Genomic DNA, 25,767 nt, shown 5'->3' on the forward strand with positions numbered 1-25,767 from the left:
TACCGCGCTTTTATTGTTTCCAAAGGAAAAGGGAAAAGTACAAACAAAACCCAAAGATAAGAAGTTTTCAAATCAAAACTAATAAAATGCCAAAGATCACAGGTAAGGGGATTGGTTACACAGAGGAAAGGTTGTAAGAACAAATTTAGTTCTACAATGTTTCTCTAAGATTTTGATGATAACAAAGGATAAAACAAAAATGGTACCCTAACAATTTTTTTTTGAAGTGTGCAGGACTCTGATCAAAACAATCAGATAGACAATCATCAAATACAGAATCAAGCGCTAAGATACTCCTCAGAAGTAACGTAACCAGAAGGTTCTAACTCTGATCCAGCAGGCGCTAGCAACTTAATAAGTCAGACACTCTGAAAGAAAAGAATGAATGCAGACTCTGATGACATACGCTCTGATGAAGTCGAACAAAGAGAAACTCTAATGACAGTCAGATACAAGCATCCTCTGAAGACGTAAATTGCTAAAAGAAGACTCTGACTAAGAACCGTTGATTTAAGAATGTTTAACATTGAAGAAATTCGCTTATAGAAAGAAACTATTTTTAGAAGGAAGTTATGACGCGCCCAATAATGCTTTGGAAAGAACAAGGAGAGTAATGATTCTAATCACTCTTCAATGACCAAGATCTGTCATTAACTCACCCAACGGTCTTCTCCTTCCCCGATATAAAGGGATGGAACGCTTCACAAGAGATGCACTTGAGACACACAAGAATACAGTTTCTCAATTACCTTCCTTCACTCTCTCATGAGCTGCTGCTCTTACGTGAAAAATTCTTGTTATTATATTCTATAATATTTTCTTATTGTTAGAAGCACTATGCATTACTACTCATATAATTACTAAGATATTTCCTCAAGTGACTCTGTGAAGTCTGAATACTTGAGAGGGCTAAGGGATTAATTCTCTTAGACGGTTGTTTGTGTAATCTTTCAAGATTAGTGGATTAAATCCTTTTTGAAGGAGAAATCACCTTGGTTGGGTGGACTGGGGTAGCTTTGAATTTCAAGCGAACCAGTATAAAATTTTGTGTTAAACTTTTCATTCTGCGTGTGTTTTATTCATAAAAAATTTTATTTTCCAAAACAATTCAAACCCCCTTTCTTATTTTTCTATACCTTCAATTGGTATCAGAGCTTCGGCTCTGTCATTGATTTTCTAATCAAAACACTTAACAGTGTAGAGAGATCCAACGTGAGAAAAACACTATGGCCAACACCAATGAAAGAGATAGTTACAATGCTAAACCTCCAATCTTTGATAGAGAAATTTTTTATTATTGGAAAGATAGAATTGAAAGTTACTTTCTGGGCTATGATGCTGATCTATGGGACATAGTCACACTCGGCTACACACCTTTTATATCTGACGCTGGCGTTGCCATTGCCAGAAGTAAAATGACAGATGATCAGAAGCGCGACTTCAAAAACCATCACAAAGCCAGAACGATACTGCTAAATGTCATTTCCTACAATGAATATGAAAAGATCACCAACAGGGAAACAACAAAATCAATACTTGACTCCCTAAGGATGACTCACGAAGGAATTTCTCAAGTCAAAAAGACAAAGGCTCTGGCTCTAATTCAGAAGTACGAAGCCTTCAAGATGGAGGACGATGAAGCTATAGAGGTAATGTTTTCTAGATTTCAAACTTTAATTACAGGACTCAAGGTTCTGGACAAGGGCTACACAACTGCAGATCACGTCAAAAAGATAGTCAGAAGCCTGCCAAAGAAGTGGAGACCAATGGTCACATCATTAAAGTTATCAAAAGATCTGAACAATATCAGCCTTGAGGAACTCGTCAGTTCACTCAGAAGTCATGAGATAGAACTTGAGGAAGATGAGCCTTAAAAGAAGATCAAGTCTGTAGCACTGAAGTCCAGATCTGAAAGACGCAAGCCAGAAAGGAACAAAGCCTTCTAAGCTGAAGAGGAAGACAATGACGACTCTGAAAAGGAAGATTCTGACGATGAAGAAGAGTTATCCCTTTTGACCAGAAGAGTAAAACAACTCTAGAGAAAAAGGAATAACAACTTCAGAAGACCGAGACCCAAGGGAGATCGCTCAGAATCAACCTCTAGAGGTAAGTTGAACAAAGAAATAACATGCTATGAATGTAAGGAAACATGTCATTACAGAAACGAATGTCCAAAGCTGAAGAAAGAGAGCTCCATAAGAGAAAGCTTCAAGAAAAGCTCATTCAAAACCAAAAAGGGACTAATGGCCACCTGGGACGACAGTGCATCTGATTCCTCTGAATCAGACTCTGAAGAGCAGGCGAATATTGCATTCATGGCTATCACCTCTAGAAAGACATCAGATAGAGAATCTGATCCTGAAGAGGTATTTTCTGATCTTTCTCGCTCTGACCTTGAATCATGCCTTTCTGAAACTCTAAACTCATATCAGAAACTTAAACAAAAATTTAAGGCTTTAAAAGGGGTTCTTGAAAGAACCATCGAAGAATGTGATAAGCTTGAGATGACTGCTTCAGAACTAAAAGATGAAAATCAAACTTTGATAAAAGAGAGAGACTCCACAAATAAACAATGTTTAAAACTTGAACAAGCAATATCTCAAGCCCCACAAACTTCTAACACAATAATATATAAATATGAAAAATCTTTTCAAAAGTTTCTGAAAAATGGGATATAAAGAAGCAGAATGGCATCCATGATTTATGGAGTGAGTCAGAATAATAAAAGAGGAATAGGGTATGTCCCCAGTGAAGATAGGTCTTCTACATATGACAAACCTAAATCTCTTTTTTCTTATCACTTCACACATACACAAGCACTACGTTTTGATAATGCTAGAAAACCCAAAGTTCTAAGAAACTCTGGGAAACCTAATCACAAAGGACCCAAAAGATTCTGGGTACCAAAGGATAAGATTGTTTATGTTGCAGATATCTTATGCAACAGAGTTAAGACACCAATCATGGAACCTGGACTCTGGATGCTCCCGACACATGACGGGAAGACAATATATGTTCCAAATCCTGGAACTTAAAGATGCTGGCTTCGTAGGTTTCGGAGGAAATCAGAAAGGAAGAATCAGAGGCTCCGGAACTATTGGTAATGGAACTCTTCCCTCTATACCTGATATTCTCTATGTAGAAGGATTAATGCATAACCTCTTATCAATAAGTCAATTAATTGATAACGGTTATGATGTAATCTTCAATCAGAAAACGTGTAAAGCAATTAATCATAACAATGGAACAATTCTATTCACTGGCAAGAGGAAAAACAATATTTACAAAATAAATCTTTCAGATCTAAAAGATCAAAATGTAAAATGTCTGATGTTTGTTCATGAAGAGCAATGGGTCTGTTCATGAAGAGCAATGGGTATGTCAAAAAGGAAAATTTTCGAAAACAACTTTTAAAAAGAAAAATATTGTTTCTACCTCTAAGCCTCTGGAACTCATTCACATTGACCTGTTTAGGCCTGTTAAGACAGCATCAGTCTATGGAAAGAAGTATGGACTAGTTATTGTTGATGATTTTAGTCGCTGGACATGGGTAAAATTCCTAAAGCACAAGAGTGAGTCTCACTTTGTATTCACTAGCTTCTGTTGCAAAGTGCAAAACGAATTTGACTCTAAAATCATCAGAGTCAGAAGTGATCATGGTGGCGAATTCGAGAATAAATTTTTTGAGGAACTATTTGATTCTAATGGAATATCCCATGATTTCTCCTGTCCTAGAACTCCACAACAAAATGGAGTTGTAGAGAGGAAGAATAGGTCACTCCAAGAAATAGCCAGAACCATGATCAATGAAACAAATATGGCTAAGCACTTTTGGGCTGAAGCAGTAAATACAACATGTTATATTCAGAATAGAATCTCTATAAGACCCATTCTAGAAAAGAGTCCCTATGAATTGTGTAAAGGAAGAAAACCCAACATTTCTTATTTCCATCCTTTTGGATGCTCTTGTTTTATTCTCAATACTAAGAACATCTGAACAATTTGATTCAAAAGCACAAAAAGGTATTATGTTAGGATACTCAGAATGCTCTAAATGCTACAGAGTATAGAACACATAAACCAAAATTGTGGAAGAATCAATACATGTTAGATTTTATGATAAGCTTGACCCTGAAAAGTCAAAGCTAGTTGAGAAACTTGCAGATTTGGAGATCACTCTTGCAGGCTCTGACGAAAAGACTAAAGCACCAGAAGTATCTGATAAACAAAGTCCAGATGCAATTAAAGCCTCAACTATCCAGAAAAGATCAAGAAGTCTCCCCAACGTCTCTAAAGAATTGATTATGGGAAACAAGGATGAACCTGTCAGAACTAGGTCAACATTCAAAGTATCTGAAGAAACTCCCCTAGGATTAGTATCTCTAATCGAACCTACTTCATGTGATGAGGCACTTCAAGAAAATGACTGGGTTCTGGCTATGAAAGAAGAGCTAGATCAATTCTCAAAGAATGACGTCTGGGATCTCATCCCAAAGCCTAAAGGAACTCACATTATTGGAACCAGATGGGTGTTCAGAAACAAACTGAACGAAAAGGGAGAAGTAGTCTGAAATAAAGCATGACTAGTGGCACAGGGTTACAGTCAACAAGAAGGCATTGACTACAATGAAACCTTTGCCCCATTCGCCAGATTAGAATCTATTCGCTTACTTGTTTAATTTGCGGTAAATCATTCCATCAAACTATAGCAGATGGATGTCAAGAGCGCATTCCTTAATGGTTATATATCAGAAGAAGTATATGTCAATAAACCTTCAGGATTTGAAAACACTAAATGTCCATAACATGTTTTTAAACTAAAGAAATCATTGTATGGACTAAAACAAGCTCCTAGAGCTTGGTATGAAAGACTAGCTAACTTTCTTCTGGAACATGATTTTATTAGAGGAAAGGTTGACTCTACACTCTTCTGTAAAAACATTAGAAATGATCTCATGATATGCCAGATATATGTTGATGACATTATTTTTGGTTCAGCTAACCCCTATGTATGTCAAGAATTCTCTGAGCTAATGCAGGCAGATATTGAAATGAGCTTGATGCAAGAACTAAAGTTCTTTCTAGGGATTCAAATCAATCAAGCTTCAGAAGCTACCTACGTATATCAAAGTAAGTACATAAAAGACATTCTGAAGAAATTTGAAATGGATGAATGCAAACCTGCTAAAACACCAATGCATCCAACCTGCATTCTGGAGAAGGAAGAAACTAGCCAGAAGGTTTGTTAGAAGCTCTATCATGGTAAGATAGGCTCTCTTCTCTATCTGACGGCTACTCACCCTGATATTTTGTTTAGTGTATGTCTCTGTGCCAGATTCCAATCAGATCCCAGGGAATCTCATTTAATAACTGTTAAAAGAATCCTCAAGTATCTGAAAGGAACCCCTAACCTTGGCCTGATGTATGAGAAAACATCAGAGTATATGCTCTCTGGTTATTGTGATGCAGATTATTTAGGGTACATAATGGAACGTAAAAGTACATCTAGGAACTGTCAGTTCTTGAGAAATAATCTTATATCCTGGGCCAACAAAAGGCAATCAACCATATCTTTGTCCACTGCAGAAGCATAATATATATCAGCGTCACTCTGCACTACTCAGATGCTCTGGATGAAAAATCAACTTGAAGACCTTCTGATCTTTGAGTAACGTTCCTACTTTGTGTGATAATACTGCTTCCATTTGTTTAAGTAAGAATCCTATTCTGCATTCCAGAGCCAAGCACAGAGAAATAAAATATCACTTCATTAGAGAATATGTTCAGAAAGGGATAATTTTATTAAAATTTATTGATACAGACCATCAATGTCCTGACATCTTTACTAAACCCCTCGCTGAAGACAAATTCTCTTTTATTTTGAAAAATTTTAAACATTCAAATTTATCCAGAATAAATGTGCTTCTCTGAAATAGCAGAATAAGACTCTGAATCAAAACATCTGGTATCTGGATCTGACTCTGATGCTTCTACCAGTTAGGAGTCATCTGAATTAGAAATCCTCAGGACTCAACCCTTTGGTATTCCTGAAGATCAGATAAAGTAACACGTGGAGCCTCATGCGTCTGACCTTGAAACTTCTAGACAGCTGTCTAGCAAAAATCAAGAGACAGACTCTTGAAATCTCCTCGAGCTGTGTGTTGATTTAGGGATTAGACCTCCATCATGGGCTGTAATCATTCTCCTCCAAACGTGCAAACTTGGTTAACGTGCTTCATTTAATTATTTAACATCTAAAACTACTTCTAATGATGTTGTTTTGCATGTATCTATGTGGGTATAAATTCATTTCACACATCACAATCTCACACTTTACAATCACGCCCTACACAAACCCTCCTTCTCTCAGTTCTTCATCATCTTCTTCAAGGTTCCTGCATTTTTCAACAAGTTCTTTGTTCAAACCTTCATCTTCAACATTGTTCTACATGGATGCTCAACAACAATTTGTCTACAACTTCTCTCAACAGATGAACTCAACGGAACAAACACCCATTTCTACTCAACAAGCAACAACAACTACTAGAGTTGTCTCAACACCCATCTACAGGGAACCCCACATTCTTGACCGTGAACCCCACATCCACCTAGCAACTCCATTTGAGAAGCTTGAGATACTGTGCGAATCGCTGGTGGATTTTGAAAATATGAAGCGAAATTGCGTAGACCTAACTGAAGAGTTAAGAATGCAAGGGTGGGAAACCTATTTTCAGAGACTCTATGGCCCTGTGTACACATATATAGTGAAGGAATTCTGGCATTTGGAAGACTCAGATGATCACTACATCGTCTCTCACATTCTGGGAGTCAAAATAGTCATCACTGAGAAATCTATTGCCTCCCTTATGAATATGGAAAAGACAGGAGGAAGACGCATCTACAACATCAACCCTAGGGCAAAATATTTGTCCCAGGAAATCGACCCCACTATCTTTCAACAGAACACTGAGGGCAAACACTCCAAGAACAAGGGACTCCATCAGAACCTCCGTGTCTGGATGAAGATCATCCTAGGAACCATTCAACATCGCCCTACATCAAACTCTTCTGACTATATCAACACAGATCAGAAGTGCATTCTATACTACATCCACAAGGGGCTGAAACTGTGTCTGCCAGCATTGCTCTTCAAGTATCTCAAAGACTCTATCAAAGATACCAGAAACAACATGAAGACCAGAAACTACATCCCTCTGGAGGATGTCACTATTGACATTGGGAGACCTCTGAATGCTCGGAATCTGAAGAGCATGGGGAGAAACTTCTGGGTCAAGACCTCTGGTCCCTCTGGCTGACTCTCCAAGTAAGTCTATACCTCTTTCCCGCTCTGTAAAACTTAAACCTATTGCTTCTTCTCTTCCCCAAACCACTCCTATCTACACCTCATCTGAAACACCCCCCTCAACCACCAGAACCTCTAACCCACCCTCTCTAAAATTCAACCTTGCTATCACCACTCTACCCATTTCTGAAGCAGAAATGCTGAATGAAACTACCTCACCTTCTTCATCATCCTCACCCTAATCCCCACCATACTATGTCCTTTCCTCTGACAACGAACCCTCTAACCCCCAATCCCCCACTCTCGCTCAGCTTCACGCTCATGCTCTGGCCTCTCAACAACCATCATAACCTGAACCTGAACCAGAAGTCACTTATCCATCCCCTGAACAGAAAAATCCACCTACATCTGAGCAACCACAAACACCACCACCTGCACAACAACCTAATCCACCTCCTGAACAACCAATCCACTCACCATCTGAACCTTAACCAAATCCACAACCTGAACAAACCACACCATCCCCGTCTGCCATTCCCACACCACCAACCTCTGTTGCCATCATCACTCCCATTCTAAATCTTGATAACACCAATCAAACTTCTCCATCCTCCCCAACCTCTGCCTCTGAACCAGACACTTCCTTCCCTACCTTAGAAGAAGCAATAACTATTTTTGCAGAGTCTTCAATGGAGAAGATCAAGTCTCTGTCTATCAACTCTGGCATCAGTGATGATCCCTCTGCAGTAAGGATCCACTGGAACAGAGTGATCAGTTGGATAACCTCTGAAGCCTTCAAACTGAAAGGCCTCTCTGAACAAGTCCGCTACGACTTCATCAAAGATGTTGGTATAAGGCTCCAAGCTCGCTTGGCCAGAGAGGATGAGGAAAATGTCAAGAAAGAAGCAGAAGAGCAAGCTCGTACAGAAGAAGAGCAAAGGATCAGAGAAGCTGAAGAAAAAGTTGTTGCTGTTGCGGCTGCTGCTGAGGCTGGGGCAAAAGCATTAGCCGACGTTGAAGAAGCAGCACATATTGCTGTAAAGGAAGCTGCCAAGGCAAGGGCTGATGCTTTAACTTAGGGGGATCAATCTAACTTTGGGTTTTCCCCTCTGGTCTTAAAGACTCTAGACGAATTGCAAAAGAAACAACAAGTAGTATGAGCCAGGTTGGATCACCAGGATTCTGTCAACACCATCATTCAGAACCTATTAACTCAGCTGCTCCAACGGATGCCTCCGCCCCCAAACCCTTAGGCACTTAGGCTATTTGTTTGTTACTTTTCCTTCTGATTTTTTTTCTTTCTGATCTATGCTTTCTTTGCTGCCTATCTGTACCTATTTTTCTCTGTTATATGAATATCCGTTTCTTGCCTATTTTTTCTAAGTCTTTTTGATTCTGACAAAAAGTGGGAGAACTAAAACAGCTCTGATGAAAACATATCTAAAACCTCTCAAGGCACTGTAAACATGAATAAATATTGATAACTTATGACGACTAAAGTTACGCAGGAAAATAGCTAAGGTACAAAACCAACTCCACACAAGGAAGGTCCGGTAAGAACTTTTGTTAAATCTGGTGATCTAACTTAGGGGTAATTCATTCCCTTTATCTGGTTGTAAGATATTCGTACTATTTCATCATCATTCTGACTTGTTTTTTCATCATCAAAAAGGGGGAGATTGTAAGAAAAAATTTAGTTCTATAATGTTTCTCTAAGATTTTGATGATAACAAAGGATGAATCAAAAATGGTACCCTAACGAAATTTTTCTAAGTGTGCAAGACTCTGATCAAAACAATCAGATAGACAATCATCAGATAAATAATCAAGCGCTAAGATACTCCATAGAAGTAACATAACCAGAAGGTTCTAACTCTGATCCAACATGCCCTAGCAACTTAAGAAGTTAGACACTCTGAAAGAAAAGAATGAATCTAGACTCTGAAGACATATGCTCTGATGAAGTCGAATAAAGAGAAACTCTGATGACGGTCAGATACAAGCATCCTATGAAGATGCAAATTGCTAAAAGAAGACTCTGACTAAGATCCGCTAATTTAAGAAAGCTTAACATTAAAGAAATTCGCTTATAGAAAGAAACTATTTTTAGAAGGAAGTTATGATGCGCCCAATACTGCTTTGGAAAGAACAAGGAGAGTAATGACTCTAATCACTCTTCAATGAACAAGATTCTGTCATTAAATCACCCAACAGTCTTCTCCTTCCCCCATATAAAGGGATGGAACGCTTCACAAGAGATGCACTTGAGACATACAAGAATACAGTTTCTCAATTACCTTCCTTCACTCTCTCATGAGTTGCTGCTCTTACGTGAAAAATTCTTGTTATTATATTCTGTAATATTTGCTTATTGTTAGAAGCACTGTGCATTACTAATCATATCATTACCGAGATATTTCCTCAAGTGACTCTGTGAAGTCTGAATACTTGAGATGGTTAAGGGATTAATTCTCTTAGATGGTTGTTTGTGTAATATTTCAAGATTAGTGGATTAAGTCCTTTTTGAAGGCGAAATCACCTTGGCCGAGTGGACTGAAGTAGCTTTGAATTTCAAGAGAACGAGTATAAAATTTTCTGTTGAACTTTTCATTCTGCGTGTGTCTTAGTTCTTACAAAGTTTTATTTTCCAAAAGAATTCAAACCCCCTTTCTTGTTTTTCTCAACCTTTAAAGGTGTTAGCACCCAAAGTGTCTTAGGTACTCCTAAGGATCCCTTTTTTTATGTGTATATGTGTTTTGGTATAAAATATGTTTGAAACAAATAGAGTGTGGGTGTAAAACCCCGATTTTGACCCTAAGATCCCTCATCACATCTCATCATATGCATTAGCATTGGGATCACACCTTGGCATCCTCCTTACCCCTCATTCATTGGGTTTGCATTGAGTAAGATCATCAAGCACATTTTATTGTATCATACTTCATTTTTTTATTTATTATTTACTAACCAAAATACAAAAAATATGTCATTGTATAGTTTAACTGCTTTTGTAGGTAGTGTGTATGCTTGCTTATGCTCTATCAAGTTCATATCTAGGGTTTGAGACCCTCAACGCAAGGAGCTCAATAAATAAGGGGCTTACATTGGCTCTAAGTATCATATATGTATCCCCATGATCTTCACATGTTATTTTGATTAAGAAATCATCAAGAGTTTGAAGCTTGTTTGCCTTGGAAGCCCTAATTCATCTGGGTGTCTTGTGTGACTTTTTCAACAAGTTTCTTCATCAATTGGTCAAATATTTAAAGAGATACTTCACATTTCATCATCTTATGCATATATGGTCCTCCATGAGTCCCAAAACTCAAGAGAATATCAAGCTAGCAAGTTGGTTCATGGTGGTTGACCAGAGGAATTCAATTGGTCAAAACTGGGGTTCCCTAGACCTTATCTCCTACAATTTTTATCATATGAAAATTATTCTAAGAGAAATGTTACTCTAAATGACATTCCAAACAACTTTCATGTTGAAGTCAAGAGCTAGTGTTTCTTGGAAAGTCATTTTTTATGGTGAAAGATTATAGGTCATTTTGTCTAAACCCTAATTTGGAGGTCAACTTCCCAAGATCATAACTTGCTCATTTTGTATGATATGAAATCCATTAAGTTGCATGATAACTTTCATGATGTCTAATTCAACCTTTATGTTTGGAGGAAGTGCAAATGCATGTGCCAAGAGGAAACATTATAGGTCATTTTGGGCCAATACCATTGAACAAGTGATTTTCCTCAATTTCTAAAATGCATAACTCCTTCATGCTAAATCCAAATGAGGTCAAATTTCTGACCAATTTGAATGGATTTGGAAGAATTACAACTTTTATGAAGGCACTTTTCTCACTTGAAGTCCATAGAAAAAGTTATTAAAGGTGGAAAAATTGAACATATGGCTTGGTACTTAGAATTTTTTTTGATATGTTTGATTTTTCAAACTTCCACCTCAAACTTCATCATGATCAAAGCTTAAAATGAAAATATGTTCAACATGAGCGTTGTTCCTCTTGATCTAACCTTTCCAAAAAGTCCAAAATCATCTCATTTGGACAAAGGATGAATGACTTGCCCATGGGTTAAAGTTGAAGGACCATTTGGATAATATCAAGTTCCCCTTTTCATACACGAATGCATGGCTTGACAACATGATTTCATCATGGCATACACTCAATTTTGGACCTAAGTGCATCACTTGATGGGCCTATCACACGCCAATGCTGTCGCAACCTGAAAAAGGAGATGCGAAAAAACAACCGGCGAAAAAGAAATGACAGAAGAGTCGCCACCGTGCGTTATTTATCCCAAAGGAGGGAAAGGAAACGCTCGAAGTAAACCTGGAAAAAAAAGGAAAGGAAAAAACAAGGTCTCGCAACCAAATCTTGGGTTCGAGAGTCGATTATGCGAAGGGAAGGTATTAGCACCCCTACGCATCCGTAGTACCCTACGGGATCCACTCTTGTTGTTCTTGTCTAAAGGGCGTGGGTTTATCTAATGTACTATCTACTAAAAGAAGGGTCAAAAGAAAATGACTCGCATGGATGTCGCATCCACTGCATACGTATCTCATCTGAATATGAGAATCAGATTCTTCGTAGCTCGACTACCTATGGGTTAAAGAGGAGTGTGCTCGCTAAGACATCGCATCTTATGCCTACGTGTCTCATCTGGAATGAGAATCAGAGCAAACCGTAGTTCGGCTAACTACGGGTTAAGGGTTGTGTTTTTTGGATGAACGACGTTACTACACGATCTACCGGATGCTCGACCTTTGGAGACTTACTCGCCTGTAGTAGAAGTAGTTAACGTGTTCTTAAGAGAAGAAAAATCAATGAGTTTGTTTGGGTTTTAGGAATTCTCATGCAAAAAAGGAAGTCCTAGACGAAGGAACAGTGCTACCTTAATTGACACGCAAATGGGAGACTATACGAAGCCTTGCAATCCTATGGGGAGACGGTCACACCATACAAAACAAACATGCATAAAGTAAAATGCCACCAAGGGGGCTCAAACCTACATGGGTAGGGCTTTAGTCAAGAGGGGTCATATCAACCTCGACAAACAAGCCATGGAATAGGTAATCAAATGGGCTCTTAACCACTGACATTGAACGTCAGGGTGAGCAGATCAAAAGGGTAATGAGGATAAGACCTCATAGCTCTTAACCCTGGACAGGGTGAGCTCATGACAAAAATGGGGATTCAAAAAGGTGGAACGCTCTCCATTGACTGACCGGACAAAAGATCTTGGGCTTTTGTTCTGAAGCATCGACACGTAGTGCAAGCATAAAGAACGAAACACTGAATAACGGGGGATTGATTACTAATCCCTTTTATCCATCAATTGCCTCTTCAGGGAGGTCTTTAGCACTGATGCCTCTTCTTGGAGGTCTTTGGGCACAAAAGTAAACAAACAAAAGAAAACATTGCCTCCTATTGAGGTCTTCCAGCTAAGAAAGCGGTAAAATGCGGGAAAGATAAAGGATCAAGAGATCTACCACACAGATAAAGATCCGAAGTAATAACAGCTAAAGAAATAAGAAACCCAGAGATCTCTCGAGATGGCACCATCAAAGAAAGCATGTCAATACAGGTAATCAGAATGAATCTCCAAATGGTATCCCACAAATAAAGTGGAATGCCAAGCAAGCTATCCTTTCAGGAGTCATGTGAGCCCTCACAAAAACTCAACAAACAGGTTAAAGTGACAAGATGGGGTGCAATCAAGAGTTACACCAAACCAGAATCAAAATATAACCACATGAATCATGCCATTAAAATTCACAAAAAAAAGCTCACAAAAAGCAACCAAGGACAGGAGGCATAAACCCCTTGTCAAACAAATGCATCAAAAGGGTATCAAAACTCAAAGTCATGGGCAAGGATCCACACATCGAGACATGACATACCTACTGATTGGAGAGATCGATTGAAATTGAATTGCACTGAGTGCTTTGCAGAACAATCTTATGGTTTATATGAGAGGGAATTGGTTTTTTGCAGATGAGTTCCCTTCAGTCTCTGGAGGTTTCTCTGAATTAGTTAGAATCTCTCTAGCGTTTTTCCACTGAATTTTTTTTAGAATTTATAACCTGATTTTCGTGGCTTTGTGGGCTCAAATGAGAGAGGTCCAAGTCCAAGATTTTTCTGTTATATTTTATTTATTTATTTATTTATTTATTATTATTATTATTATTTTTTTATTATTTTTTTTCGTTTTTCATTTTTTTTCGTTTTTTTTTTCAAAATGCGCGGGCTTCGCCTAGCGAGCATGACAGTTCAAGAAATTCCTCTGAGTGTAGGTGATTCTGGTGGCTTTTCTTGGGACTCGCTAGGCGACCCATTCTACTTGCCTAGCGAGCATGACAGCTCATGAAAAAACTTTTGCTCCTTCAAGATTAACGTTTTGACTGATGAATAGACCCCATTTGAACATGTTGGGAGTATCTCAAGCCATTCCCTTGTGTTGACTGATCACCCAGATAGGACCCATAAAGTGTCTTGGATGATATTCAAGCTTCTTGAATCTAATTCCGATTGACATGATGAAATGCAATATGAAATGTTAAATGACCTAAAAATGAATGCATGAATGAGGTGGGCAAATTTTGAGGTATTACACATGCAAGCATGCAAGAGAGATTTTCAATTTTTGCCAAAAATGGAAGTGTGCAAATATTAGTCCCATTGGCCTATAAATAGAAGCTCTCTTTCTCAAAAATAAGGACCCCATGCGCAAGCTTTGATTCAGCAACTGTAGCGGGAAATTCGTGATCATCAAGCTATTGACAAGCTAGAGATCAAATAACAAGAGTCGCCACCGTGCTTTTACTGTTTCCAAGGGAAAAGGGAAAAAGTACGAACAAAACCCAAAAATTAGAAGTTTTCAAATAAAAACTAATAATAGTCAGAGATCACAGGTAAGGGGGTTGGTTACACAGAGGGAAGGTGTTAGCACCCAAAGTGGGCTAGGTACTCCTAGGGAGCCCTTTTTGTGTGCATATGTGTTTTGTACAAAGTGATGTTTACAAACAAATAGAATGGGGGGATGAGAAAAGAATTTATTAATTATATTTTTGTGTTTGACAAGACCTTCAGACTCGTGCCTATGTACCAACATAAAAATGAGGGATCAAAACCTTGTAGTTCGTGATACAAATTTCAAAATGGATGCATTGTTTTTAACAAAATTTATGTTTGAAAGGAACAAAGACCTAAAATGATTTGAATGAGTTAGTTCTTTTTTTGACTTTTTGAAAGTTTAAGTCAATTATAGCTAAGTTTATTTACAAGTTTGATTTAAGAAAATAAGTTTGAAAATGCAATATCATAAGGCCAAAGTTTCTATCTTTTTTGCAAAAGTGGTCATAGTTTAGAACAAGAGTAGTTCATACAAGAATATTTTGAAAATGGAGGGAGAGATTTTGAAATTAAAGAAATGGGGAGAAGATGAAGAGACTATCCTATGTACAAAAATTTAAAAGTTTAGAGTTGAAAAGATCTGACCAAATGGGTAACAATCCAATAGACAAAAATGTCAAAAGAAACCCAGAATTCCCTTGGACTTTTAGAATCAAGCAACACACAAATGCACAATTATATTATCTTGAAGAGAAAGGAATTAAATAAAGATGACCTCATACAAGCTTATCCATTCCATGATCTTTTTCAAAATAGCCCATGCAACAGATGAATTCCACAAGTCACAGGTTCAAAATAACAGCTTCACCATGATCATGTTGCAGATGAATCTTAGAGAGATCTTCAGAGATGTATCAGATGAATTTTCAAATTTTGCAAGCACTTGGTTCTTCAATAAGTTGGCATTGGCCAAGTCCATTAGCATAGGAAGGTTGCCTAGATTCTAAGTCCATTTGTCCAAGATCAAGCCAACAGTCCACTCAAGAGTTTTTTAGGGTTTTTTTGTTATTATTATGTACATTAATGATCAAAGACCATACAAACAAGCAAAGTATACACAAACAAAATACATCACACAATATGGTCCAAATGGACAAAGTGAAAATTGCATTAACATAAACAATTAGAATGATATGAATAATGACAGATGAAATAAAGTGCTAAAAGTAAATTGCATTAAAGTAAAAGCTTGAAATTAAAAGTTAGTAGTTAGTAGGTTAGAAGTTAGTTTTGTTTTGCTTTTGCTTTTCAAGACATTCTTTGCAGAACACTTAACCCACTTATCACAAGCATGAATCCTTGAACCAAAACATCTTCCAAAGGAAGGAAAGAAGGGGAGACTTACAATCTCACTAACTAGAATGCTTATGCCTTTTATGTCACAAATTTAGCGCTATGTTAAGCAATCGTAATTGGACTTATGTAGAAGTCACAACTATTTGAGGTCGGGCAATAGAATTTTGGTGTTAATGCATGTTAGAGACATAGTATAATGGACTATGCTCATGACATATACCACACACAAAAAAAGAATATGCAAAAGGCGTCGCCTAATATCATCCATACTCATGTCAATTTTTCAATCAACTAACATTAGGACTTTGAGATGTCATATGCCAAATGGAATGACTGAATTATGAAGAGGAATGAGATGAAGTGGGAAGGGGGTGAATGAAATCAAAAATTGGTTAAAGGAGGACTTTTACCAAATTAATATCATTCATTCATTTTGGGAGATGGAATGTACATTCCATCAATCCCCTAAATCCAATGATATTAATTTGACAAAGTCAAATCAACCTTGACCAAGGCCCAACAACAATAAGCAAACTCAAACAAGTCAATACAAATGGTCAACAAAAATAATTGGCATTTATTCAATTAAAAATAATAAAATAGTGCATTTAAATCAAATATGTTTTGTCCAATTCCTAAAATCTCATCAAAACATCAAAGAAATGGCCATGAGATTTATCATAGGTCAAACAAGGTCAAAGGACCTTGGAGAAAAAAATTCATAATTTTTGGACATTTAAAAATATTTTTAAATAATTAAAAACAAATGCAAAATCAATTAATTCATGAAAAATATTAATAATGATCCAAAAAATAATTTTAATTCAGAATATGAAAGAGAAAAAGATTTGAATTTTTTTTTGTGAAAGTCCCATATTTTTTTGATCAATATTGAATTTAATATGAATTATTGAAAATAATGCAATTAAAATAAAAATTCAGAAAATCAAAAATACGTGGACCACTTGATCTCCCTCATTAATTGAGGTGGCAGATCAAGTGGCCAGGAGTGCGTTATCCATCATAGACCTTAGTCAGCGCGTGGCAACTTTGGTAATCAAAACCAACGCTCAGGATTAGAATAAAAGGAACGGATCATGTGGTTCAGAGCCTTGCCAACTCATCGCCAGAGCCAAAGCTCCGGTCATCTTCTCCGGTGGACCTCACCGGACTGGTCCACCATGAACCATCACCAAAATGAAAAACAAGGACATGATCTTAAAGAAAAAATGGCACTGAGCTCGAATCTGACCTCAATTCGCTCCAACTCCAAGTATATTGAGAGATACATGGAGTTGAAATTTGAGGTACACGAACTGGGTTGCTTCGATTTGACCTCAAAGCAACTCAAACTTCTTGCCTACATTGGTAGGACTTCAGACAACCAAAGAATCAATAGAATTGAGCAAGAATTTGAGAGATTCGAAGAGTTTAAAATTTCTGGAAAATACCTTCAATGGAGGTCTGGATTCAATTGATCTTGATCTTGCTTGTGTTTGATCTCACTCCACTTGCTTGCAGGTGAAGGATTGAATGGTTAAGAACCTATGGATTCCTGGATAATTGAATTTCAAAACAGTGGAAATTCAAGCTCAAATTCAAGAGAAGTTTTAAGGCTTATCCTTTGCAAAGTGAGGGTTTGAGATGCGGGATCAAAGTTGACACGAAGGTGTGTATTTCTGAGCAATTGAAGCTCTATTTATAGCTGAAATGGTTGATAATTGCACACTCCAATTCACTTTCCAATTTTGGCAAATGGTGATGCAAGTGTGCATGGGCGCGCATAGGCCCATGAAATGATTGCTTGAGGTCCACAAATGAATATCAGATACTCTGAACTAAGCTTGGATTTCAAGGCAAATGCACATTGATGTTTGAAGTTTGTTCCTTGCCAAGTGATGTCACCCTGTTTAAGCCATGCACAGCCTATGCATTTATTGTCCAAAATGAATGAATTTGAGCTCTTTGGAAAGATGAGATCAAGAGGAACAACTTTCATAACCAATACTTTTTCATTTGGAGCTTGGAACTTGGATAAATTTGAGATGGAAGTTTGGAAATTTTTGACATATCAAAATTTTTCCAAGTGTCAAGCCATATGTCTCAATATTCCACCTTGCTTAACTGTTTATAGGATCTTCAAATGAGAAAAGTGTTTTCATAAAAGTTGTAGCTCTATCAAAGTCCTTCAAAATGGTCACCAATTTCATGTCATTTGGATTTGAAATGATAGAGTTATGAATTTTTGAAGTTTGGAAAAATTACTTGATCAATGGTATAGGTCAAAAGTGATTTATAATGTAACCTCATATCACATGCTCAAAAAAGTTGAATTAGATCCGACTCCAAATATACAAGTTGAAGTAGACACATTGAATTTGATTGTGAAACTTGGAAATCTTTCATCTCATAAAAATTGAGCACGTTATGGACTTGGCAAGTTGACTTTCAAATTTGGGTTTAAACAAAATGACCTATAATGTTTCAACATAGACAATGATTTTCCAAGCAAAACTAGCTTTAGGTCTCAACATGAAAGTTGTTTGGAATGTCATTTAGAGTAAGTTTACTCTTGTAATAATTTTCATATGGTGAAAAATGTAGGAGATAGGGTCTAAGGAGACCCAGTTTTGATCAGATGAATTCATCTCGCCAACCACCATCAACCAACTTGCTAATTTCTAATTCTCTTGACTTTATTGGCTCATGGTAGATCATATATGCATAAGATGATGAATTTTGAAGTGTCCCTTGAGAAATTTGATCAATTGGTGAGATAGCTTGTTGGAGAAGTTACTCAAGATACCCAGTCAAACTAGGGTTTCCAAGGCAAATCACCCTCAAACTCTTGAAGAAAACTTGATCAATATAACATGTAGAGAACATTGGGACTCATATATGATTTTCATAACCATTCTTGAATCAATTATTGGTTGTGCTCTTTGTTCATGAGGGTCTCAAACCCTAGATGTGAACTTTGAGGAATCAATGAGATCATGCCCTACCTACAAAAGAGTTAGGCAAATGCAAAGACATATTTTTGGTATTTTAGTTTGTAAAATGATAATACACAAGTATGATATAATCACAAAGTACTTGGTGAACTCTCCCAAAACAAACCCAATGAAAGAAGGGTAAGGAGGATGCCAAGGTATGATGAAATTGCACGAGGGATCTTAGGGTAAAAATTGGGGTCTTACAGCTGCCCCTATTTAAGGACATTCTAACTGAGGAGGTGAAGGTTAAAATCTTCGGCTCGACTCAGTAGAATGGGCTTAAATAATAACATATAGAAACAAATTTTGGTCCCTAAGAGACCTCATGATGCATATGACATGAATGTTGCAAAAAGTTAATGCTCTGTGGGGAGATATTGCCACAAAGGAAAAAGAAATCAGAGAGAACGAAAGTCCGCAGGAGTATAATGCATTCCGTAAGGAAAACTCGCTGGGGAGACCGAGACTCTGAGAGGATAAAAAAAGAGTTATGCGTAGGCCAGGCTACGACTTAAAACTTCTGGGGGACTAGAGGGATTCCACACAAAAATGTAAAGACTCAGTCGGGGAAACAAAAATATCTGCAGGGGATACAAATAAGTCAGGATAAAACTGAGGTACTCGACTCATGCAGGGAAAATGATTTCACTAAGGAAATGCGCACTCAACTCAAATGGGGAGAAATGAACTTCAACACAGGAGGAACGGAAATCTATTATCTACTACCTGTCACTGCGTAAGGAGATAATAAAGATCTGACAGAGAGAACATCTGTCATTGGTTAGGATGAACATATCAAGGATGACTCACTGAGGATTCCAGGAGAGGAAATTTATTACCGGTTACTGGGTAAGAATAACCTTGTTGGGGAAACTGCAGAAAAGATGGGATTTACAACTACCAGTTACTGGGCAGAAGACCAAGGGTGAGAGTATCTGTCATCGGTTAGGATGAACATATCAAGGATAAACTCAACAGGGAAGAAAATCCGTCATCGGTTAAGATGAACATATCAAGGATAGAATTGCCTGGAAAATGTCAAGGAGGATACCCATCATCGGTTAGGTTGAACATATCAAGGATATAACAACTGAACAAAAAGGGAGGAATTACATCTATCGAAATCTGGATAGAAAACCGTCGGAGAGAAAATCCGTCACTGGTTAGGATGAACATATCAAGGATTATCTCTGCGAGGGGACAAAGCAGGATTTACAACTACCAGCTACTGGGTAGAAAACCAATCAAAGAGAAAATTCGTCACCGGTTAAGATGAACATATCAAGGATAGACTCTGAAAAGGGGAGCAAAAATAGGGATTACATCTATTAGTTACTGGATAGAATACCAAAGAAGAGAAAATCCGTCACTGGTTAAAGTGAACATATCAAGGATAGTCTCCTCACGGGGGAAAAGTAGGATTACAACTACCGGTTATTGGGTAGAGAACTACCAAGAGAAGGAAACCCGTCATCGGCTAAGATGAGCATATCAAGAATTAAATCTCTGAGGAACAAAATAGGGATTACAACTACCTTTTTACTGGACAGAATACCAAAGGTGAGAATATCCTTCACTGGTTAAAGTGAACATATCAAGGATAGACTCCTGCGGGGGAAGGAAAGATACCCGTCACCTGGTTAAGATGAACATATCAAGGGTTAACTTCCTGGGGACTTCACTGAGGAGAAAAAGGGGGTACTTTTTGTCGGGAATTGGGCAAGAAGTAACAAAGTGCAAACTAAGAAGAATATTACCAGTTACTGGGTAATAGACTCTTAGGGGACCAAAATATCTATCTAGGTAAGAGCTAGAAAGAAACAATCAATCAAAACTCAACCCATTGAGGACATAACTCAAGGGGAGTAATTCCATCCAAAAAAATTATTGGAGAGGAAACTGAAATAACAACCATCCACGAGGAAACAAACTCAGTGGTGAAACGAAGAAAGGTTAAAGTCTTTCTGCTTAAGGGGCTGACACTCTACAATTGAAGGAGGACAGACACCAGATTTGGTATGGGGATAAAGTATCTCCATAAAAGAGAATGAGAATCTCAAACAAATCAAGTATGAAGATGCAGGATATGCAAATTATGAAATTATATGAATGTATATGTATATGTGTATATGATGATTATGCTGACAAAACGATCACAAAGGATACATAGGTGTCGCAAAGAAATTGAACCACCAGTACAATCCTTGGTCAATCCACAAAATATGGAGACAAATTCCAGAGAGCAGAGAGATCAACATCCCAAAGGGCTCAACCCTAGCCGAGGACGGAGGGGATCTGCTGAGGAAATACGAACTCCGTTGGGGAAGGCCGAAACTATATTGGGGACGAGGACACGCCGCAGGGTATCTGAATCAATCAACTCAGCTGGGGAAAAAGAAAGAAGCTCCACTGGGATCGAACACTCCGCCGAGAAACTGAATCAACACAAACGTATAGGGATACCCGAAGAGTTACTGCTTGGGGAACCTCTGATGCTTCACACTTAAGGACTTGCTATTTATTGAAATGTTTTTGATGTTCCTTTTACTTGCTTTGGAAAAGTTCTTCCTTTTATATTTTAAAGAAAACTTGATTTTGATTTAAAAATTTAATTTCAAAATGATCATAATAAATTTTAAAACTATTGGCTGAAGTAAGTAAGAGTAAAAACAATTTGGATAAAAGCTCAACTTTATTTAATGGGATGGTAGTCTGTAAATGACAAGAACCCATAAATTTTACAAAGTTGAAAATGGTAATTTACATGGAAAAGGGTTACATTGAATACAAATGATCCTTAATCCTTCTACCAACTCTTGATATCCATAGTACTCTTGACCGCTGCTGGGATGATGAACTGATGTCAACCCTTGTGCTCAACCAAGTCTCAAAAATACTGAATATCAGCAGAATGCAGTTACTTGCCATAATCCCTATTTTTTGCATAAGTTGCCCCAAGGTGGGGTACTCAACTTATCAGGAAATTATTTCTGTTTTATGTCTCTAATTTTTGCCTGGATCGCCCTTTCGGGTTTTCAATCCACCGAGATGCTCATTTTTGCCTAAGTCGCCCTTTCGGGTTTTCAACTAAGCGAGCTGTTCTTTTCTTTTTTATGCGCAGTATTTCTTGACTGCATCTGCGTTCACAGGACGAGTGAACTCTTCACCATCCATAGTTGTAAGAATCAATGCACCTCCTGAAAAGGCTCACTTAACAACATATGGGCCTTCATAATTGGGAGTCCATTTTCCTCTGGAATCCGGCTTAAACGTCAAAATCTTTTGGAGCACAAGGTCACCTTCTCTGAACACTCGAGGTCTGACCTTCTTATCAAAAGCTTTCTTCATCCTTTGCTGATATAACTGACCATGACACATGGCATTCAATCTCTTCTCTTCAATCAAATTCAACTGGTCAAACGTGGTTTGACACCATTCAGCTTCAATCAACTTGGCTTCCATGAGCACACGCAATGAAGGAATCTCAACCTCTACGGGGAGTACTGCTTCCATACCATATACAAGAGAGAAAGGGGTTGCCCCTATTGAAGTGCGGACGGATGTACGATACCCATGTAAAGAAAATGGGAGCATCTCATGCCAATCCTTATACGTGACAACCATCTTCTGGATAATCTTCTTGATGTTCTTATTCGCAGCTTCAACAACCTCATTCATCTTGGGTCTGTAGGGAGAAGAATTATGATGTGCAATCTTGAAGTCTTTAAAAAGAGCTTCCACCATATTGTTATTCAAGTTCGATCCATTGTCAGTAATGGTCTTACTTGGCACACCATAACGGCATATGATCTGATTCTTGATAAATCTTACAACAACTTGTTTGGTTACATTTGCATACGATGTTGCTTCAACCCATTTTGTGAAGTAGTCAATTGCCACTAGAATGAAACGATGTCCATTCGAAGCTTTGGGCTCAATCATCCCAATCATATCAATTCCCCACATGGAGAAGGGCCATGGGGGAGAAAAAAAATTCAAACGTGTCGGAGGAACATGGATCTTGTCAGCATAAATTTGACACTTGTGGCATTTCTTCACAAATTTGCAACAGTCAGATTCCATTGTCAGCCAATAGTAACCTGCTCGTAACATCTTCTTTGCCATTGCATGTCCATTGGAATGAGCACGAAAGGAACCTTCATGCACTTCGGTCATCAACAAGTCTGCTTCGTGTCTATCCACGCATCTGAGCAAAACCATGTCGAAGTTTCTCTTGTATAGTTTATCACCATTCGAGTAGAAATTACCGACTAATCTTCTCAAAGTCTTCTTATATTTCAAAGATGCCCCAGGCGGGTAAATCTGACTTTGGAGGAAACATTTGATGTCGTAATACCATGGCTTCTCGTCTTTGATCTCTTCAACAGCGAACACATGAGTTGGCCTATCAAGACGCATCACAGATAAATTGGGAACTTCATTCCAATACTTCACTACAATCATTCACGCCAACGTTGCAAGGGCATCTGCCATCCGGTTCTCATATTGAGGGATATGATGAAACTCAACCTTTGTAAAGAAAGTTGAAATCCTCCTCGCATAATCTCTATATGGTATCAAACCGGGTTGATTTGTCTCCCATTCACCTTTTATTTGATTCACAATCAAAGCCGAATCACCGAAGACATCCAAATACTTGATTCTGAGATTCATGGCCTCTTCAAGCCCCCTAATGCAAGCTTCATACTCTGCCATGTTGTTTGTACACTTGAAAGTCAATCTAGCTGTAAATGGTAGATGCATGCCTTAAGGAGTAATAATCACTACCCCAACGCCATTTCCATATTGATTAACAGCTCCATCAAATACCATGCCCCAATGGGAACCAGGTTCTGGCCCTTCTTCAAGGAATGGTTCATCACAATATTTCATTTTAAAGTACAAAATCTCTTCATCAGGGAAGTCATACTACACTGACTGGTAATCTTCAATTGGTTGGTGAGCCAAATGGTCAGCCAAGATACTACCTTTGATCGCTTTCTGAGATCGGTATTTGATATCATACTCTGATGACAACATCTGCCAACGGGCAATCCTCCCAATTAAAGCAGGCTTCACAAATATATACTTGATTGGATCCATTTTGGATATCAACCAAGTGGTATGATTCAACATATATTGACACAGACGCTTAGCAGCCCAAGCGAGTGCACAACAAGTCTTCTCAAGCATTGAATACCGAGTCTCACAGTCGGTGAACTTCTTACTGAGGTAGTAAATAGCAAATTCTTTCTCCCCAGTCTCATCTTGCTGACCAAGAACACAACCCATACTCTCATCAAGCACAGTCAAATACATGATCAACGGTCTTCCTTCAGCGGGTGGAGACAAAATCGGAGGTTCAAGCAGATATTCCTTGATACTATCAAATGCTTTCGGGCAGTCTTCGGTCCAATCACAAGACTGATCTTTCCGAAGAAGCTTGAAAATAGGCGCACATGTGGCACTCATGTGAGAAATGAATATGGAAATATAATTCAAGCGGCCGAGAAAACCTCTGACTTGCTTCTCAGTTTTGGGCGCAGGCATCTCTTGTATTGCCTTGACCTTGGCAGGATCAACTTCAATACCCTTCTCGCTGACAATAAAGCCCAACAACTTACCAGAACGAACACCAAAAGTACACTTATTGGGATTTAAGCGGAGTTTATACTTCCTCAAACGTTGGAATAGCTTCAACAAATGCTTAACATGTTCCTCTTTATCAATTGATTTAGCAATCATGTCATCGACATACACTTCAATCTCTTTATGCATCATATCATGAAAAAGAGTAGTCATTGCTCTCTGGTAAGTTGCACCAGCATTCTTTAGACCGAAAGGCATCACTCTATAACAGAATGTTCCCTAGGGTGTAATGAATATGGTCTTCTCCATATCTTCGGGTGCCATCTTGATCTGATTATATCCGGAAAATCCATCCATAAACGAAAAGACTTTAAATTTAGCAGTATTGTCTACCAACATATCAATGTGTGGCAAAGGGAAGTCATCTTTCGGACTAGCTTTAGTCAAATCTCGATAGTCGACACACATGTGAACTTTTCCATCTTTCTTCGGCACATGCACAATATTGGCCACCCATTGCGGATACTCAGCAGTTACAAGGAAACCGACATCAATCTGCTTTTGAACTTCCTCTTTGATTCTTACAGCCATATCAGGATGCGTTCTTCTAAACTTCTGCTTGACTGGCGGGCATTCGGGCTTCAGCGGCAATCTATGCTCCACAATCTCAGAGTCTGGCCCAGGCATGTTTTGATAGGACCAAGCAAACACATCTGAATACTCTTGAAGAAGATCAATCAACCCCTTCTTAGCGTCTGGACATAGTCGAGACCCAATCTTGACTTCCTTCACATCATAATCAGAACCCAAGTTGACTAGCTTAATCTACTCTTTAAACGGATGAATAATCTTTTCATCTTGCTCAAGAAGACGAGACAATTCATCACTCACTTCTACAGCACTTTCTTCCTCGGTCTCAAACACAGGGAATTCAAAATTTGGAGAAGGAGAAGGATCATTGTATTCAATGGGGTTGTGACCAAATATTATGCAGATGGACAATTATATTGTTTATTTATGTTTTTTGTGATTACTATTTTCAGAATAAAGCAAAAAGCAAAAACAAACATCAAAGATGTGGATGAATAGAATTAATTTTAGTGATGATCAATTTAAAACGCCCAAACAATGCTCACTTCTCCCTTAGGCATAGGAGAAGGCTTTTAAAATATAAAAGCAATTACTTAGATCGACGCAAAATAACAGGAATATCAACGACAATCCAATTGTTGCATGTCCTTCCATGCGTTACAAAGTTGGTGCAGTCTTTCTCTTCTCTATCCTCTAGCACAGCAGCTATGTGTTGTTCATTGCCATGAATGAACCCTCCGCTACGGAAGCTAAGTTGCATATCTTCAGATCTAACAGTTGATGAGCCTTTCTGGAACCCCAAACCGGTTCTTCCTTTGTTATCGGAGACCTCTATCATGCGCCCCCACTGATCAACAACACCTTCTTCCACAGACTTCTTGGCATCTTTCAACGAGGACATAGGTGCCCCAACTCTCTTCTCAGCAGCAATAGATAAGGCTTGGAATAGAGTTCCAACCTCATCCTCAGCTTCAACATACGAGAAAGATGACAGATGGCTAACCAACAACGCCTTCTCTCCTCCAACTATCACAAGCTTGCCATTCTTGACAAATTTCAA

At 38.2% G+C, this 25,767-nt stretch overlaps 1 protein-coding gene across 1 annotated transcript; it reads left to right on the forward strand.

Moving 5' to 3' along the window:
* The first annotated feature begins 6,872 nt into the window (after nt 1-6,872).
* On the forward strand, nt 6,873-8,382 carry LOC127136575 (uncharacterized). Its single transcript, XM_051063116.1, has 2 exons — nt 6,873-7,302; nt 8,096-8,382. The coding sequence occupies exons 1-2, from the start codon at nt 6,873-6,875 to the stop codon at nt 8,380-8,382; spliced, it is 717 nt and encodes a 238-aa protein (XP_050919073.1).
* The last annotated feature ends 17,385 nt before the right edge of the window (nt 8,383-25,767 follow it).

The sequence above is a fragment of the Lathyrus oleraceus genome, chromosome 4 (assembly GCF_024323335.1).
Source record: "Lathyrus oleraceus cultivar Zhongwan6 chromosome 4, CAAS_Psat_ZW6_1.0, whole genome shotgun sequence".
Taxonomy (NCBI): domain Eukaryota; kingdom Viridiplantae; phylum Streptophyta; class Magnoliopsida; order Fabales; family Fabaceae; genus Lathyrus; species Lathyrus oleraceus.

Bases quoted from the DNA above. Each gene is read 5' to 3' on its own strand.
- LOC127136575 (XM_051063116.1), top strand. From the start codon at position 6,873: ATGGAAAAGACAGGAGGAAGACGCATCTACAACATCAACCCTAGGGCA. The intron at 7,303-8,095 runs GTCCCTCTGGCT...TAACCTCTGAAG, and splicing joins CTTCTGGGTCAAGACCTCTG to CCTTCAAACTGAAAGGCCTC.